Here is a 20,650-nt window from a genome sequence, read left to right on the forward strand (position 1 = left end):
ATGATATACTGTATGACTTTGCTACACGCAAGGCTCGTAAAGTAATTCTGTACATATTAAAGAATGAATAAAATGCATAGACGAATTTTTTTTCTAATACAAACTCTTAAATTTCACTTATTATCCGCTTCCCTACCCAAACTTGGCCCCGCGAAATCCGTTTCGCATAGGGCCCCACAATGGTTAAGTCCGGCCCTGCTATTTAGTGACGGGTGAATATACATAGTACATTACTTGTTCTCTTTCCATGACTTCTTGGTCACAATGGTTACGTCCGGCGCTGCTATTTAGTGTTTGTAAAATGTTTTACATGTTTCGGATGTTCGTTCAGAGTTAAAGATAGTTTAATTCCTAGTCCAAACCTCCCGCAGGACGAAGGGGGATGGGAGCGGGCAGGGTTTGAACCCGGGACTATCGATAAATCCAAACGACAGTCCAGCGCGCAAACCGCACGACCTGGCAGCCATCCTTAGTGACGGGGGAAAACTACTTGTTCTCTCCCTCTCTTGTTTTTTCGTGGGGTAACTCTATCCGCAGAAATAAAAGAGTGATATTTCCTTTACTTCTTCTCATCCAAACTCTTGAGCCATGAAGAGAATTATATATATATAGATAATGTTCAATCTTTTCTATTCTAATTGTACATATTTCCTAGTGAAATGACAGTTTCATTGATTCATTGTGTTAGGTTTCTAAAATAAATATTTTATTTTATTGATTAGAAAAAAAAAAAAACCTGTAATATAAACATTTAAGGTCTAGCAACAAATAAAGTGATTTGTCTGTAGTAGTACAGTGGCTATACTCATCAATGTACTCTTGGAATAAAGTGATTTGTCTGTAGTAGTACAGTGGCTATACTCATGTACTCTTGGAATAAAGTGATTTGTCTGTAGTAGTACACAGTGGCTATACTCATCAATGTACTCTTGGAATAAAGTGATTTGTCTGTAGCAGTACAGTGGCTATACTCATCAATGTACTCTTGGAATAAAGTGATTTGTCTGTAGTAGTACACAGTGGCTATACTCATCAATGTACTCTTGGAATAAAGTGATTTGTCTGTAGTAGTACAGTGGCTATACTCATCAATGTACTCTTGGAATAAAGTGATTTGTCTGTAGTAGTACACAGTGGCTATACTCATCAATGTACTCTTGGAATAAAGTGATTTGTCTGTATCAGTACAGTGGCTATACTCATCAATGTACTCTTGGAATAAAGTGATTTGTCTGTAGTAGTACAGTGGCTATACTCATCAATGTACTCTTGGAATAAAGTGATTTGTCTGTAGTAGTACAGTGGCTATACTCATCAATGTACTCTTGGAATAAAGTGATTTGTCTGTAGTAGTACAGTGGCTATACTCATCAATGTACTCTTGGAATAAAGTGATTTGTCTGTAGTAGTACACAGTGGCTATACTCATCAATGTACTCTTGGAATAAAGTGATTTGTCTGTAGTAGTACAGTGGCTATACTCATTCATGTACTCTTGGAATAAAGTGATTTGTCTGTAGTAGTACAGTGGCTATACTCATGTACTCTTGGAATAAAGTGATTTGTCTGTAGTAGTACAGTGGCTATACTCATCAATGTACTCTTGGGATAAAAGATTCCACATTGAACTGAACTCAGAAAACATTTCGATGAAAACCTTTTACACGATCGTTTTTGTTTCTCATAAGGTTCAAACCTTGGGACATGTTACGGAGGACACACACCGCGGCATCAACACTTACACTCTCCCGCATTGTCACCGACGACAAAAAGGACAACAGAAACAGTGGTAACATTGGCGCAAACAGCAACAACATTTGTGACAACACCAACTATGGAATGAATGTTGAGAGAAGAGAGAACTCTTTGAAACCAGTTTATTTGTAATATGACCTCCTGTACACTAGAAATATAAATTTTATCTTTCAAACAATTGGAAGCATGACTTGTGAGCCTAGATCAAAGTGACGACTACCTCCTCTGTATCACCTACAACAAACATAAAGACAGATACTTTAAACACTACAGGTGAAACTGACATAAAGACAGATACTTTAAACACTACAGGTCAAACAAACATAAAGACAGATACTTTAAACACTACAGGTCAAACTGACATAAAGACAGATACTTTAAACACTACAGGTCAAACAAACATAAAGACAGATACTTTAAACACTACAGGTCAAACAGACAGTCTCAGGTTCTTTCTTTTTGTTTTCTTGTGAAACTTTAGTTTGATACAAATGAAATTGTTATGTACAAGACTTTAACCGTAAAACCCTAACTTAATGTATATTCGACTTTTTCTTGAACCTACATTGACGTATGTAATACAGACTTCAGTTCAGTGACTAAAATTTAATGGGCATTTATAAACAGCCTTAGTAACAAAGTGTGGACATATTTGACGAACTAGTTTGTATTTTAAATTTTGAAAAAAATTCATCACTTAGTCTAATCATGCTTTTTTTTTAAAGCACTTCTCAAGGATAACTAATATACAAAAAAGGTAAAAAAAAAAAAGTCTAAAATTTTTGGGTAAAACTCTGTAAACAAAGGCTGAAATAAATTTTTAAGTATTTCAACAATACATGCATGCATTTATGGCCTTTAGTATTGGATTGTAATATATGAGAAAAACATATACATTTGTACATTGTAAAAAGAAGCACTGGATAGATCCACATGGAGAGCAGAGCTTGCTTAAAGGAAGTGTTCTGGGTTGGGGATGGTACAACGTGAAGTAAAAGGAGAGATGAAAGAGTTACATCGTCTGCTGATTACAGATGCCTAACCTGTATCTGCAGGTTGGTATCAAAGATTGGTCTCTTTAGTCACGTGAACATTGCAAAGAAAAGGTGGAGTCTCTCTGTAGACGTATAAGGCTACGGATAAAAAGATAGATAGACAAGGAGAGAGAGGGAGAGAGAGAGAGAGAGAGAGAGGTTTCAAGATATTTACACTTACAATAACAAAATCACAAGCAAAATATATAAAATATTTTAAAAACAAACAACAGAAGCTTATCTAAAGGGGAAGAACTTCGCCCTTAAAACTATATATACAATTAATTTACAAACTATTTCCCTTATTCGATATCAAAAAAAGAATCATTAATTACCAATAATTAATTGACTTATTGTTTTTTAATTGAATCATGTTTTGTTAGGTACAGTAAATAATGGTTTAAAGTCTGAATTTGATCGGAGATTGCGTGATGGAGAAATAGCGAGAACAATTATTTCAAGGGACTAAACCCAACACATTTAGCTGTATATGCGAATACTGAAGGATTAGTTTCCTATGTTGTTATCAAACAAAAATAATTAATTACCAGTAATTAATTGACTAATTATTTACCTTTTTTTCATTTATGTATTGTCTGTGCCAATGGTTAATTGTACGAAGTTTGAACTTGATCCAAGAATGGGTGTGGGAGAAATAATGTGAACACACTTTTTACCAGACAGACAGACAGACAGAGTGAGTTGATATAAACTTTGTAATAAATCATCAAAAGAAATATTTATATTATCACTTCCGGTAGCCAAATGTTTTCACTTTACACATGTCATACAGTTTGTTGTCATTTAGTCACCTTTCAGGCGTCTGCGAACATGGCATTTATATTAAAGGCAGATGTCAAGGTCATCTAGTGTTTCCTAAGACAGAGGTTGTAATTATAGATAGCAAACTATTTCTTACTATTTAAAAAGATTTTTTTTAAAGTATAATTTAGACTTCTAGTTTGTTTGTAAACTTAAAAAAAAAGAGTCTTAAGAGGAGACTGGAATATGCCAGAACAAGTGAGCGAATCACATTAGCTTTAGGCAGCAAGTTTTAGTGTCTAGTACATGTTAAACATTGCCACAATGCAAAATCAATTTGCTACTTAGATTTTTAAAGTCTAAATAAATACATTGCCATATTTGCTGGTAGTTGGTTTAGAATTTTAACTTTTGGTAAAGAAACCAACCGACAAACTATTATAAGACTAGAAAGGGTCAAGTCAGGCCAGTGAAGTCAACAAACGGTCAATACCACGTTAAACATCTTATTGTCTACATCGGATCAATGAAAACACGCAATGGCTGCAGAAGAGCTAGCCATTTGACTGCAGCAATGTTGTCTAAGTTCACACTGTGGTGCTAAATGTTGCTAAATAATGCATTGAAAGTATATGTTGTACACGTGTAAAATACATAGCTTGGCAGCCCAACAACAGAACTAAGCAATGTTATAGGATTATTAGATTAGCCTCCATAATAATAATACTAAATAATATGCTTATACATAGATATTATATTATGCTTCCAACACCAATATCAAAATGAGATAATTCAAGCATGCTGATTAATACAAGGATAGTGCACCAAGCAGTCCAGGGCTGATCAAGTGTTGCCAAATTATTGGATGGATTGGTCGGTTTAGGCGATGTGTTTATGGTGGGTATACTTGTCACTGAGGGTACCTCATTGATAAACTTGTCCCATTTAGTCTGCCAGAGTCGCTGGGCTCTTTCTTTCTCAGAGTCATTCAAAGTGCTGAATCTGAAGAAACAAGACTTGACTTTAGGAGGATGACATGATGGGAGCCTTCTCTTATTCATTCCGATAAGAAAGCGTGTTATAAAATGGTCTGTTACAGTTTCTTGTAGTATTACTTCTTACTGCGTGTACTAATGATTTCGGTTAAAGACCAATGAAACATTGAACTGTATGACGAGTCAATGAAGCCAGTAACAGTTAATTAGTAATAAATGGGTTTAGGTGTTTGGGTCGTTGTTCCATTTGCAAGTGTTGCCTGTATCAGTCTATTTAAGCTATCGGTAAACTCAGTGTATTGTGACATTAGGGTTTGCTAATGTGAAGTCACAACTATTTGAGTATGGAATGGATTTCTTATTTCTATCTCACAATAAAACTCTCACAATATGTTACGTTTCAAAGACAACAACAACATATACTTTTACATTTCTTTTCAAAACAAAATATTGGGAAAGCCTGATAGATTGTTGTTTAAATAGAGTGGTCTAACCTGATGGAGTTGAGAGCTAGCTGTTTCAGTAACGTGATGTCAGCCTTGTCACTGGACATGGCTGTAAACACAATATAGAAATCGTGCGACAGGGGTGCAGAGTCCATGGTGGTGCGGTCGTCGCAGCTGATAACTATGGAGAAGTTGTCGGCGATTAGTGACACCATCGGGTGGTTGCGAAAATCACTTATCAACCTCAGAACCTGAAAGACAGTGATTGATATAATCTAAGTTCATTTGACCAAATTAAAAATAAAAATTTCACTTTCATACTCGAGAAGTTTTGTATGTGTTCACTCGACCATGGCGACCTTGAGGTTTCTGCTACAGAAGTTCTTTGATAACTTTTTGTCAGGAGAGTTACGGCGGCAGGATATACAATTTCTTATCGACGGACGGACGTAACACACATATTCTGAGATTTAGCAGGGGAAAAAAAGATATGAGAGAATTTTGTTATTTCTAAATTCCTGCAACACAATGATCAAGCATTATGTTACCAGGTATATAGAACCAAGATTCATTATCTTATAAGCCTTCCACATTTTGTGAGTCACACCACCAATACATGCAGATTTTAATTTAAAATAAATACATCTTTCACGTGATAAGTTACTCAGAACAAATATATTGTTGTTTTTGTATCATTGCACCGCATGCATGCGCTAAAAGAAATAGATCGTTCTTTGAATTAAAAATGAAATTACTATTATATTTTTTTTTTAAGTTCCTTTTTCAGACCTTATGGTGTATAGGGCAGATGATGTAAAGGTCAACTGTTTCTGTGGCCTACGGTTAACAAGGGTGTCATGTGGTCAGCACAACGACCAACCGCCTTTACTTTTCCCCAACAAATGTCAGGTACCTAGTAGAGCTGGGTGGAATCTGAGGCGACTAAAGATCACAAAATTTAAAATCCCAGACTTTATCAGGATTGAAACGCAGCACCTCCGGTTCGGAAGCCAAGCGCTTTACCGCTCAGCCCCCAAGCCCCTATAATTGACAGACTTTGTACTTCCTGCATTCATTGTATAGATCTCTAGTTTCAACTACAAGAACCTGTTTTGTTTCACTGATTTCATACTCATAGCATATGTGCATAAGTAACGGCTGTATATACAGAGGCATAAGGGTTACCTGATTGGACAGTGGCTGGACTTCAATTGGTATATCTCTTTCTTTATACAACTTCATCAAGTGTGGATGTTTGCTCAGAGCATAGGCGTGTCCAACTCGAGTGGCGTTGAGCAGTAGGGCGTCTACAATGTTATATCCTGTCTCAGTTCCCTGCCAGTCTAGTCAAAGCAAAGTCAATTTCGTGATTTAAGTTGTTTCCTATTGTAATGTCAATAAAAACACTGAACACAATTGCTTGAAGCTAAACTATTGATTAAATTGATATTAAACCACAATTACAACGGAGAAATTCAATCAAATTCAACAACACTGAAAAATGGAAAAAAAAAAAAAAAGAAAACTTGGCTTATCAATCTCTCCGTTATTCCGTATATCGGATATACCAAAAAGCTTGCTATTCATTGGTTTGTCTCCCTGTGTACAAATCTTCCACTTTCTATATATCTCTTTACATTCCTATATGTGTACTTTACATTCCTATATGTGTACTATACATTCCTATATGTGTACTATACATTCATATATGTGTACTTTACATTCCTATATGTGTACTATACATTCCTATATGTGTACTATACATTCATATATGTGTACTTTACATTCCTATATTTGTTCTATCAACAAGAACATTGACTTGAACGCCTCTAGAACATACAAACTTACTTGTTTCTCCAGCATGGAGGAAGTAGGGCAGACGATAAGATGGATCTTGTTGTGACGGAAACATCAGGGCGTCGCTGTAGTAATGAAGAGGCCGGAAGTAAGCCTCGTTCCCAGATAAGTCGTAGCCAGCCACGATGTCTGGGTATTTCTTGTGTAACGTCATCACGTCTTTGACCTCGTCCAGAATGTCGGATTCATTTTGAAATCTTTACGAGAAAAATATTTAGAATAGTAGAGATTTTGTATCGTTCAGTGATTTTAAGAAGAACACTCAAACTATCGTAAACATTATTTGTCACAAAATCAAGATCAATGTCAAATTATATCAGAGACTTTGGCAACATTCAAGATTCAGTTCACAAAAGATGCAAAATGTGGAAACAAAAATCAAATTTAGATTCTAGGACACGCGTTTATTATTATAATTATCATTATAAATGAAATATTATTTGTATTATTGTTCTCACTGTGGTGGTGACGTGGGTAGGCCTAGTTGTGTGTGTAAGTCAGTCAACACTGAGGACACAGGTCAGCATACTGCGAGCAGCCAACTGTAACAAGGGGTGACACTTCCGGAAAGTTCTTTTTGGTATAAACACACCACGCATTGGCGTAGCTAAGGTGGGGGAGGATGGGGGAGAATTTGAAGATCCACCCCGGCCCCCCTAACACTAACCCCTAACCTCTAACCCTAACCCCTAACCCTAACCCGAAATTTGTTTTTAAAAAAATTAAATATTACGTCACTATCATGTAATCTGCCTTTTCACGTTGTTATATAAGTCAGTGACCCTGTTGCATGTATTCCAAACAGGTTATTAACTCTTTCCGTGCGGAGTTACTCTCAATTTCAAGGATTAGCGCTGATTAGTGTTACTCTCAGGAAGTAACTTGTTATGTAGGGTAGTTTATTTCATTATCCTTATCATTAAAGCAGAAACCTGATAAAAGCACTAAAAACAAAGGAGACAATGAACGTGTGGAAGAGAAGTATCACTATTCAGATGATTCATACAAAGATACAGCAGTCTAAGAAGAGACAATGTCTCTTGATGAGAGAAGTAGTGCTGAAGAGACTCCAGGGGTATACCATTTACCACAGTCAGAGAAAACATCTGAAGTGATGATGAGTCAAGTGATGGTCTTCAAAAATCACTTTCTCTAAAAGTGGAAGAAGCTGTAATTAAGTACAAAGACTTCGGATAAATGAAATTTTATCTGAGGAACTGCGAACAATTGTATAAAAGGTAGATTTTATTTTTCCAAAACAAAGATGAACGGTATTTGTTTCCAGTAGAGTTTACCCAAAATAAATCACGAAGTTTAACATCATGGGTCACTAGAAAGCTTCCAACAGGAGAAATTCTCAACCGATCTTGGCTCCTCTTCTCTCCATACTTGGGATGTCTATTTTGTTTTGCATGCGTACTTTTTTCTGAGGCATCAGAAAAGACACCTAGTGCATTGAGCGAACCTAGAGTTGGTTTCACCAAATGGAAGAAACTTGAGAGACTGAAAGAACATGAAGAAGGATTCCACCACAGACAACGTCTTTTGAAGAGGAAGTTAGAAGAAGAAAAGCTTAAGGCAGAACCAGATGAACTGTCTCATTTGTTTCATGCGCAAATTTTGAAAAATCAGCAGTATTGGAGAGATATTCTGAAGTGTGTAGCAGCAGCTATTAAGCAATTAGCAAAAACAAACTCAAGCTTACGTGGTCACAACGAAAAACTGAATTCACCCAATCCTGGGAACTTCCTAGCATCTTTAAAATTTCTTGCAGAATTTGAAGAAGTTATGAAACACCAGTTACATAGAATTGAATATGAGAAGACACATTATTTGTCACCAGAAATTCAAAATGAGTTCATTAACTTGATGGGCAATAAAGTTAGGGATTTAATTGTTGAGAAAGTGTCACACACCAGTTTTAGAACCCCTCTAGCATTTAGTGACTTGTAGTCACTTGACTATTCCGTGCAGTTAGCACGAGATATATTTCTGGGTCTGTAACTGACCACGGGGTGAACACCTCAGTTGATTTTTGGACACCTGAGAGTAAGGAGCTTATGTGGTGTATCTAAGAGTATTCCATTGGATTCTAACGTACTTAGGTCTTATGTATATTTCTTGATGGCTGAGATTGCCAATTATTGTATACTTTATTATGAAGAATAAATATTTCGTCTGCTAATAGAGAGTCTGTTTTAAGTATACATGTTGTGGTTCTATTACTTAGCGACCTTAGTAAAACTACGCATCAACAAAGTTGAAGAGTATGAGGATGTTTATTAATCACACAAAGAACATTCTGACAAGGCCTGAAGAGGCCCTAACACAACCCAGAGACATCTCTCACCAATAGAGGCATCACACTGGCGAAGAGAGGTGTTACAGAAAGTCAAGCAAGTTTGTTACTATTCTCTGATGCTTGCTTCCACCCCAGATGTTTCTCATCAAGAACAGGTCTCCCTAATAGTTCGTTACTTGGATGTTGATAATTTCGAAAAAAAAAAGTGTCATTCATTGGTTAATTTGAAGTTTTGAAACATGATGTGCAACATTATGAAGAACTTGTTCTGAAAACTCTTAAAGACATAGGGCTGGATTTGGATCTGTGCAGAGGTTAAACCTATGATAATGCAGCCACAAAGAGTGGCCGTCTGTCTGGCCTACAGAAACATCTCTTAGACATAAATCCAAAGGCAACATTTCTGAACTGTGTTAATCACTCTCTCAACCTGGCACCTCTTCTTTCTGCTGAGATAGATCCAGCTATTGTCATTTTTTGGGAACTATACATGAATTGTTCAACTTTTTTTTTCCAATTCACCCCAGAGATGGGCCAAACTGAACGAAGCTGGAGCGGGAGTTTAAAAAAGGAGAGTAATACAAGGTGGTCCGCAAGAGAAAAAGCTACGTCAGCAGTTTCATTGCATCTCGACAAAATCATCAAGCTGTTGGAGAAACTTTCTGAATCAACAACTGAAAGAATTGACACTGGAAACAGTGCACAGTATCTTCTTCACGCAGTGGAAAATTGTGGAATAGTTGCTTTTACAACGGTATTATTCATTAAAAGATTCTTAATGATTATTTATTGTTAATTTTACTGATATATTGTACCAATATGAATGTAGGGTTATAGATTTATTAAATAACTTTATCTCATATCATAATGTCGAATGTCAAAATGCATGGGGCCCCCAAGAGGTCAATCCCCCCGAGCCCCCGAATCCCTAGCTACACCCCTGACTCCAAGTGCAAATCACTCGTGAAATGGCTATGAGTATATCTAGAAAGAAGTGGCCAGAAATCCGTGGCGTTCGATTGCTTTTGAGAAGGCCTTCGATACCCTATGTAAAGAGCAAGAGTGTCAGAGTCAAATCAATTCACTTCAGTACAGACAGGGAGGTGCAGTAAATTCCTAGTGAAGCCAGTTCTGTACATTAGAATAGAGCAGAGGTTATCTGAAGGGAGGTATTTGTATTGCCAGTGTTTGTTTCGTGTAACTCACTGTACAGTACTGGCTGTTAATTTATTAGGCAATAAAGAATCACGCTCTCAGGAGTCCCAGTTGTCTAGTTCTTAAGTTGAATGTGTTGTATTTTGTTGTGCAGTGTTTACTAAGAACCTGATAGGGATTCGTAGCATTACAATAGTATTTATATAAAACTCTATGATATTTACTTATTACTATGGATTATTCTAGGACATTCTAGGTTATCTGCCTGTTGTTGTGCTACTTGGACAGCTGATATTGAGATATCTCAAGAGACAATTATTACAATAATATATGACATGACATTTGTCATGTTGTTTACCTGATCCCAGAGAAGATGATCTTCATACCAATAAAGTCTGGATAGTGTTGACTAAAAGCTTCACTGACTTCTTTCACGAGCTGAGTGCAGTACTCTCTGTTGTACACGTTACCCTCCAGGTCATACAACTGTCACACAAGGAAATACTTTAGAAACAAGATTACAAAAGACAGTTTGTGTGGAAACACAAACTCAAAATCGGCCCCCGAAGAGGTCCACCAAGGCAGGTTTCAATATTTTCAGAAAAAAACATCAGAATCAAATTCTGTCAAAGACAAATGACAGAGAAAAATGGAGAAAGAAGGTTGACAGATCAAACTTATATGCGTGCTAAATAGATTTTTCTCTTAAAAAAAAGTTTTTTTGTTATAAATGTTGTATTTAGTATAACAGAACTTATATAACTTAGCAATACAAATGTAAAAAAAAATAATTTTGACAAAAATCTAAAACCGTTTGTATAAATGTGTTAAAAGTATGTTAAATGGAGACCCTCCACAATAAAGAGCCCCCCGTGTTTGTTACTATTAATAGTGAATAGTTGTAAAAGTGGTGTATTTTTATGAAAAGACTGCCTGCATAAGTGATTTAAAAAATTAGATTTTTCGCTTTCAGAAAAGAAAAAAAGTAGCCGTCGCATCAGGACTTTGAATGGTCTAAAATATAATGGTGTCAGATTTTCACTATCTTTTCTAGTTTACGAGATCTAAACGGGACGGACGGACTGATAGACGGACAGGCATTCCACACAAAACTAGTAGCGTCTTTTCCTCTTTCGGGGGCCACTAAAATTTAGTAAAATTTACTAATTAGATCTCTAGCATTCGCTAAAGTACTAGAGTTCTAATAATAGCAGTAAGAACATCAAAAATGAAGTACATGAATTTGTTAAACATCACAACAAGACAACAACAAAGATATAACTTTCAACATGTATTCAGTGATTTATACTGATACGTATTGTTTGTTAATGAAGGGATACAAGCTAATTAGTTCTTCTTCCCACTTTCCCCAGCACAGCTGACATAAACATCTATGTACAAAACTTTCCCCTGCATAGCTGACATAAACATCTATGTACAAAACTTTCCCCTGCATAGCTGACATAAACATCTATGTACAAAACTTTCCCCTGCATAGCTGACATAAACTTCTATGTACAAAACTTACTCCAGCATAGCTGACATAAACTTCTATGTACAAAACTTACCCCAGCATAGCTGACATAAACTTCTATGTACAAAACTTACCCCAGCATAGGTGACATAAACATCTATGTACAAAACTTACCCCAGCACAGCTGACATAAACTTCTATGTACAAAACTTACCCCAGCACAGCTGACATAAACTTCTATGTACAAAACTTACCCCAGCATAGGTGACATAAACATCTATGTACAAAACTTACCCCAGCATAAGTGACATAAACATCTATGTACAAAACTTACCCCAGCATAGGTGACACGAACTTCCATGTACAAAATATTTGCTTCACGAAACTCCATCATCGTCTGCCACAACATGTCTTTAAAGATTGGAATAAAATAAAGGAGCTGGCCAACCTAAAGATCAACAAGAAATAACTGGGGTTTTTATTGGACAAAATGTTGGGCGTTCTTTTGTTGTAACTGTTTATATTTGTCAATGTCTTGTAGTTCCATTCGACATAGAACTGTGTTTCCAGGTAGTTTACTGACATTAACGCGCTCCAGTGACTTCAAAATCTAGCCGATGTTTCATCAATATCAAATGAACAGAAATACGTTTTGTTTTTAAATACGTTTATAGTGAATGACCCCTCCCTCTCCTTCGGACACTAACAATTCTTAATCCAATTTTCTGAAACTTTGAACTAAAGTCTCTAAAGCGCCAATCAGTGAATATTTATACCTAACATATTACACCCACCTAAAAACTAGCCCACCCTCTAGAATGTTTCGGATTCGCCCTTGATGTCACGTGATCCTATACACCATAAGCTCATTGATATGGAACTTCTCTTGTATTCGAATCAGAAATATATATATATATATATATATATATATATATATATATATATATATATATATATATATATATATATATATATATATATATATATATATATATATATATATATATATATATATAAGGGAATGAAATAGACATTTAATGCCATATCTCTCAATACTGCAAGATTTATGTTCCATTTTCAATATAAAACACCATTAATTATTTACACGACTAATTAATTAATTTATTTATTTGTTATTTTTTGGATTGATTGAAGTCTTGTCATCGACACTCAATAATTGTGTAAGGTTTCAACTTGATGCCAGAATGTTAAGTAGGAGAACATAGGATTAAAAGAATCCTGACACACAGACAGACAGACAGACAGAGTAAGTTAATAAAATTAAAACTGTTTAGGGCAACATTTTACTTCAAGTAAACAAAACATTAAATAATCATTCAGAAAGAAACCTTCACTTAATCACCTGTTAAAATATGTTGTTACTTTCCATCTTGTTTTTACTTAATGCAAATGTTCGTAGACTTGCAGAGATAAGTATAGATACAGGGGACTTACTTGACGGAAATATTGACTAAATTTGACCCAGGCCGCCTGGTTGTCCGGGAAATTAACAAAAGGATCGTTGACCACAAGACTCAGATTATTACGTAAACTGGAAGAAAGTAGACATCATCAAAAAATAAAATAGTACTAAAAAAATTGAATGTCAGGATATTTTTTTAAAGTTTTAATATAATAGTGTCAATATGTTATTTACATAGTACATACAAACTGATACATTACTTTTGTTGTCATCACTACTGGTAGCATTGGGTTACAAGTTTAGAAAGTACTTTAAAATATATAATATCAAAATATTGAAATAAATTTTAGATATTTTTCTCGATGGATTATTTCATCATACTAAGGAAACATTCTCTATTTTTGTTTGCTCAGTGTAATATCATAGCATAGAAATAGACAAAGTAACATGGAGTTAAAGTAGAAAAAAAGTAATTTCTTGACTTACTACTGACACACACACACACTTACTTTAAATCAAAAGCTGCCACATCTTTACACAGTTGTCTTTCTCGTACCACCAGCTTCCAATCACAATCTATCAAAATAATCAAAATATGGACTCAATAAATTATTGCCAGGTATTGGTTTCAATTTGACCTGAAAATACAGACTTGCAGTTTAATGTAGTCCAGAATCATCACAGGACATGGAACAGGCTAGCTGACAAACTTGGTCATACAAGCGTTTAAGTAGGAATATATTGTATAGATCTTGTACTGTGGTCATTAGGAATCAACTGGGCATTATGTATTAAGAATCCAACAAATAATGATAATATGTTACTATCACAACTTGAAGCACAGAATAAAATAATCCAGACCAGATATGAATTAATGAATAGAATAATATATCAACACAGTGAAATAACTGAGTGAATAACTGAGTAAATAACAGGTTGAATATTTGAACTATTGTACTACACTGAACTCTAAGCAATTGATTTACAATAACGTTCTCTCTATTCGCTCTCTTTGATTCCAGAATTCTAAATACTTTATTGTCTATACAAACTTTTGAATTCACTAATGAGAAGTAACAATACAACGTTAATTGCTTCCCTTCTAACCTTCATTGATATGATACAATCTAATGTCATTTCATCTGTCCCTTGACTTTCGTCGTAGGGGTGCTGTGACAGTTTTCGTAACGAAATCCTTCCATGTTTCCCGGTCAGCAGCTGTTCTTAGCTGTATATCTAGAGAGAGGCCGGTCAGCAGCTGTTCTTAGCTGTATATCTAGAGAGAGACCGGTCAGCAGCTGTTCTTAGCTGTATATCTAGAGAGAGGCTGGTCAGCAGCTGTTCTTAGCTGTATATCTAGAGAGAGGCTGGTCAGCAGCTGTTCTTAGCTGTATATCAAGAGAGAGGCTGGTCAGCAGCTGTTCTTAGCTGTATATCTAGAGAGAGGCTGGTCAGCAGCTGTTCTTAGCTGTATATCTAGAGAGAGACCGGTCAGCAGCTGTTCTTAGCTGTATATCTAGAGAGAGGTCGGTCAGTTCTTTTACATTCTCCAGCCAGCTTATCTTCGTGCTTCCTCCACTCTGAAGGATGTAGACAGTGAGTCATATGTCTTGCACTATGACCAAACCAGCTCAGCTTTTGTCACTTCACAGTATTAAAAAGTTTCTCCTATCTGCCAGTCAGAGTGTTGACTTGTAAAAGTACAAACTCATTTGTCTTCTTTTAATGGTATCTGATACCCAACATTTCTCTGTAGCATCTACTCTCAAAGGCTTGAATTCTTTTCAGCCTCAGCGTTAAGTGTCCAACTTTCACAACCGCATAAGTACCGGGTAACCACTAGCGAAAAATACAGTTTTAATTTTACTTGGAAACGGTTGTTACTTTTCCAAATTTTCGACAGTTTGCTCAGCGGATGGCACAAAATATCTAGAAAAAAAATTACTTCAAACAAACGTATACACTTTGATAACATCACTATGTAACTGGGAACAGACAATGTCGTAACTTGAGGTTTTAGTGAGAAGGTTTCAGATCTAGAAGTGCAGTGATACGATACAACTAAAATAAACAATAGTAGCATACGCCGCTATTTTGCAGGGCCGGCCTTAGGCCCACTTTCATAGGACCCGCGCTAATTCTGAATGTATAAATTATTAAATTAAACCATATTATAACTTTCAGCGCCCTCCTGTCGATTTATCAGGAGCTCCTGGAAATCTCCCGAAATTACAAAATATCCGAAAAAGTCCTTAAAATATACGGAAATATATAGACATTGTCATTTTGGGGTGTCATTCAATATGGAAAAAGCCAATCCTACACGCTATAAATAAAAACGGCATTATGCATTAGCCGTGATTGTGGAATCTGGTGAAAGAAGCTTCTCGCACCTCAGACTAATGAAGAATTACTTGAGGTCAACATTTCTCAAAGATAGATTGAAACATTTGGTAATTCCTGCTATTGAGCGTGATCTATGTAGGAAACAGAATTATTATGATATACTGTATGACTTTGCTACACGCAAGGCTCGTAAAGTAATTCTGTACGTAGTAAAGAATGAATAAAATGCTTAGACGAATTTACTGTCTAATACAAACTCCTCAATTTCACTTATTATCAGCTTCCCTACCCAAACTTGGCCCCGCGAAATCCTTTTCGCATAGGACCCCACAATGATTAAGTCCGGCCCTGCTATTTAGTGACGGGTGAATATACATAGTTGATTACTTGTTCTCTCTCCATCAGTTCCTGGTCACAATGGTTACGTCCGGCGCTGCTATTTAGTGTTTGTAAAATGTTTGCTGTAAAATGTTTTACATGTTTCGGATTTTCCTTCAGAGTTGAAGATAGTTTACTTCCTAGTCCAAACCTCCCGCAGGACGAAGGAGGATGGGACAGTCCAGCGCGCAAACCGTACGACCAGGCAGCCAACCGTAGCGAAGGGTGAAAAAATACTTGTTCGCCCCCCCCCCCCCTCTTTTTCCTGAGCCGTGCTCGCTGTCGCCTCGATAGTTCCTACAGAGTAGATTCTCCCCCCCCCCCCCTATTTTTTACGTGATGTAGAAATAAAAAAAAAGAGTGATCTTTCTTGGTCACAACGGTCCGGCCCTGCTAGTTTGTCAATACTTCCCCCCCATCCCCTTTTCTTGTTATTTCGTGGGGTGACTATCCGCAGAAATAAGAGAGTGATCTTTCCTTTACTTCTTGCTCGTCCAAACTGTTGAGGGAAGAAGAGAATTAGATATATATAGATGAACCTACATGAGAAGATAACTCACAAGGATGTATGGGGAACATTTTTGAAGACACAAAAGATAACTCACCAGGATTTAGAGGCATAGTTTTGAAGACTTGAAAGATAAGATAACTCTGTTGCCATAGACACATGTAAACGTTGTCTCTGTACGTGACATTTTTGATGATCCAGTCGAGACTGACCATTGACTGGTCATGGATGTGAAGTGACGCTCCTTGAGAAACATATAAGTTGGGTTAGATATTAGGATTGAGTCGACTATACATACTTGTTCTAAGTTCCAACTTGATCGGAGAATGGAAAATGGGAGAATAATACCAAACATAGTAAGTTGATAGAAGCTTTGTAATATCAGACAGAGTAAGTTGATAGAAGCTTTGTAATACAAAACAGAGTAAGTTGATAGAAGCTTTGTAATATCAGACAGAGTAAGTTGATAGAAGCTTTGTAATACAAAACAGAGTAAGTTGATAGAAGCTTTGTAATACAAGACATAGTAAGTTGATAGAAGCTTTGTAATATCAGACAGAGTAAGTTGATAGAAGCTTTGTAATACCAGACATAGTAAGTTGATAGAAGCTTTGTAATACTAGACATAGTAAGTTGATAGAAGCTTTGTAATACCAGACATAGTAAGTTGATAGAAGCTTTGTAATACAAGACATAGTAAGTTGATAGAAGCTTTGTAATACTAGACATAGTAAGTTGATAGAAGCTTTGTAATACCAGACATAGTAAGTTGATAGAAGCTTTGTAATACTAGACATACTAAGTTGATAGAAGCTTTGTAATACTAGACATAGTAAGTTGATAGAAGCTTTGTAATACCAGACAGCAGAGTCAGTTGATAGAAGCTTTGTAATACCAAAGAGAGCAAGTTGATAGAAGCTTTGTAAAATAAATATCATTTTTAAATCTTTATTATTGAGCACAAGAACTTTAAATAGAGTATTTAGGCTATTTTAGAGAAGTTTTTACCAGATGAACCATTCTACTGTTGTTTTATTACAAAGCTTATATCAACTCTATGTCTGTCGTTATTTTTCCCACACCCTATTTTGAATCAAAGTGAACTTAGTCAAAATTATTTCTTTTACCTGACAAAAAAAAATCATTAAAAAAAATTACATAGTGATAATAAATTATTTTCTTTGGTATCCAGAACAATGGCAAGAAATAGTGCTTGGCTGATAAGGTGGCACAAGTTGAATTATTCCCCTATATATTTTACTTTAATGTTTGAAACTAATAAAAGATTAATCTTCTATTTTCATAAGCGCTTCCCTGACATAGTGGTTAGTGCATCGGCATGAGGAGGCTTTAGTCCTCTTCGAATTCAGGTCGTTCACCATTTTTATCACCTTCACCTTCAACTAACTGAGACGAGTACTTACACTATGTCTCTACTAACTGAGACGAGTACTTACACTATGTCTCCACTAACTGAGACGAGTACTTACACTATGTCTCTACTAACTGAGACGAGTACCTACACTATGTCTCTACTCACTGAGACGAGTACTAACACTATGTATCCCCTAACTGAGACGAGTACTTACACTATGTCTCTACTAACTGAGACGAGTACTTACACTATGTCTCTACTAACTGATACGAGTACTTACACTATGTCTCTACTAACTGATACGAGTACTTACACTATGTCTCTACTAACTGATACGAGTACTTACACTATGTCTCTACTCACCTTTAGGCATTGTGTGAATAAGTTGATATAAAAGAGATTGTTCTATTAAAGGCCTTGATTGGAAAAAACTTGCGGACGGAAAGAAGACTGTCCTGTTCAAACGACTACTTTCTATCAGGTTTCGTTTTTCCTGCGTGTATTCAAAGTTATCAATCACATATCAATATGGCAGACATATATATATATATATGACATTTTTTAATAATGCTAGAGATGAAATATTATATTCACTTGTAAATCACTTTTTGTATTGTTTTGTTTTTTTTTACTTGCAAAAGGGAATGGGATTTTACTGAGTGTCGAGTTGAATTCTAGATTTTTTATATTTTAATAATAAAATTGGATCTTGTTATGCGTCGGCCCCGCTGTGTCTAACACGAGGCCCCTTAGTTTTATGAGAAATAACATCCTTTGTAATTATTTTATACTGGAAACTCCTAGGATCTCGGGAATCTCCCGAGAGCTAAACTATTACAGCTAACACTCTTACTCATTTTAAGTTTACTAACAGTTCATCTATACTCCAGGAACTTTTTGGCCTTGATCCTACTAAAGAAATCATTAACTGGCTAAGTATCAGGTCAGACTTCAAGGTAAAGCTTATCATTGATCCCATAAGTATGTCAAGTAAAAGGGAAGTAATCTCATGGCGAGTGTCCGTATCCGTCTCCAGATGTCAGCAAATAAAGAAAATATCTTCATCAAACAAGAACGTGTGACAATCATTAGCATAAAAAAAAATATTTTTTTTTAACGTCAATCGACTGCTGGCTTATGGTACATAGTGAGATACATAATACACATTGTAATTAATTTGACCTGGTTGAACATAAGCCAAGAAACCAAATTCTTGGGATAATTAGAACTTTAAAACAATACATATTGATGAATCACAGAAAAGCTGTTTAGAAGTTTATTTGAACTATAAATATAAATCTATGAAGTTGATGTACGAATTGTACACATGAGTTCATTTTCATTAGTTCACTCACATCTGAACACACTTTATTATCATCGGTTCACAATAATTGGTTTTCTATCGTAAGATTACTATCATATCTTCACTATCATATGTTCACTATTACACATTCACTATCATGGGCGTAGCCAGGGGGGGTTCTTGGGGTTCAAACCCCCCCCCCCCGAAATAACCCCCCCCCCCCTGTGGGGGGGGGGGGGGAGTCGGAATTTAGTGACTGATTTTTTGCTTTGATTTTGTTTATTTTAGTTGAGATTTTAATACTAAACCATCACTTGCCCTAACAAAACCAAAGGGGTTTTAAGTTTAAAACCCCCTACCAGGGGGGTTCGAGTTTAAAAACCCCTACCAGGGGGGGTTCGAGTTTAAAAACCCCTACCAGGGGGGTTCGAGTTTAAAACCCCTACCAGAGCGATTCGAGTTTAAAAAACCCTACTAGGGGTTTTGAGTTTAAAACTCCCTACCAGGGGGGTTCGAGTTTAAAAACCCCTACCAGGGGGGGTTCGAGTTTAAAAACCCCTACCAGGGGGGTTCGAGTTTAAAACCCCTACCAGAGCGATTCGAGTTTAAAAACCCCTACTAGGGGTTTTGAGTTTAAAACCCCCTACCAGGGGTTTTGAGTTTTAAACCCCCTACCTGGGGTTTTTGCAGTTAACTCCCCCTCTTCTATAAAACAAAACAAAAAAAATGCAAACGAAAATCCCCTAATTCCAAGAGCACAGTTAAGGAAGATTTTGATTTTAAAACCCCGTCTAAAATTTACGATAAACCCCCTCTTTAATATAAAAAAAAGCTAATTACGCACTCAAAATGTTATGAGCGTAGATAAATGGGTTTTACCTCTTTTTAATAATAAAAAAAAGCTAATTATACACTAAAAATGTTATGAGTGTAGTCTATGGGGTTTTGAGTTTAAACTCCCATCCAGTGGAGTTTGAAGCTAAAAAGTACCTCTTCAATATAAATAAAAGAAAATTACTCCCTCTAAAATCTATGAGCGTAGTCAAAGGGGTTTTGAGTTTAAACCCCCCGCCATCTTCAGCGTAAGAAAAAAAGCAAATTACGCACTCAAAATGCTATGAGCGATGCCGAAAGGGGTTTAAACCCCCATTCAGAGGGGTTTGGTGCTAAAAATACATCTTCAATATAAAAAAAAAGCAAATTACACACTAAAATTATTTGAGCGTAGCCAAGCCAATCGGGGGTTTTGAGTTTCTTCTACAGATGGCTTTTTTTTTTTAAAGTTTAAAACCCCTCCAGATGGTTTTGAGTCTAAGATCCCCCTACAGAGCATTTTGAGGTGGAAAACCCCCAACAGAAGATTTTGACGATAAAACTTCTCTTTTCGATATAAAATCTAAAGCAAACTAAAGTCACTTAATTCCAAGAGCGTATTCAAGAGAGGTTACACATTTTTACCAGTGGCAGGGCTCCATTAATAAACTGCAGTGAATAGTCATCTACCGAAATCGAAAAACACTAAATATAGCTCAACAAA

At 36.1% G+C, this 20,650-nt stretch overlaps 1 protein-coding gene across 4 annotated transcripts in view; it reads right to left on the reverse strand.

The window, feature by feature from the left end:
• Positions 1-1,860: 1,860 nt before the first annotated feature.
• Positions 1,861-20,650, reverse strand: part of LOC106061521 (adenosine deaminase AGSA-like) — a 35,145-nt gene continuing 16,355 nt past the window's right edge. For 2 of the 4 annotated variants that reach the window (XM_056044231.1, XM_056044230.1), the window contains exons 3-12: positions 18,174-18,303; positions 16,533-16,679; positions 13,713-13,779; positions 13,236-13,332; positions 12,115-12,228; positions 10,665-10,792; positions 6,841-7,046; positions 6,178-6,335; positions 5,041-5,243; positions 1,861-4,553 (exon numbers count right to left, since the gene is read on the reverse strand). In XM_056044231.1, the coding sequence (XP_055900206.1) occupies positions 4,304-4,553; positions 5,041-5,243; positions 6,178-6,335; positions 6,841-7,046; positions 10,665-10,792; positions 12,115-12,228; positions 13,236-13,332; positions 13,713-13,779; positions 16,533-16,679; positions 18,174-18,303 (1,500 nt within the window). In that variant the 3' untranslated portion in view covers positions 1,861-4,303. The remainder of the gene's footprint in view (positions 4,554-5,040; positions 5,244-6,177; positions 6,336-6,840; positions 7,047-10,664; positions 10,793-12,114; positions 12,229-13,235; positions 13,333-13,712; positions 13,780-16,532; positions 16,680-18,173; positions 18,304-20,650) is intronic. The other 2 variants (XM_056044232.1, XM_056044233.1) reach the window with 2 other exon arrangements.

Source organism: Biomphalaria glabrata, chromosome 10, assembly GCF_947242115.1.
Source record: "Biomphalaria glabrata chromosome 10, xgBioGlab47.1, whole genome shotgun sequence".
NCBI lineage: Eukaryota > Metazoa > Mollusca > Gastropoda > Planorbidae > Biomphalaria > Biomphalaria glabrata.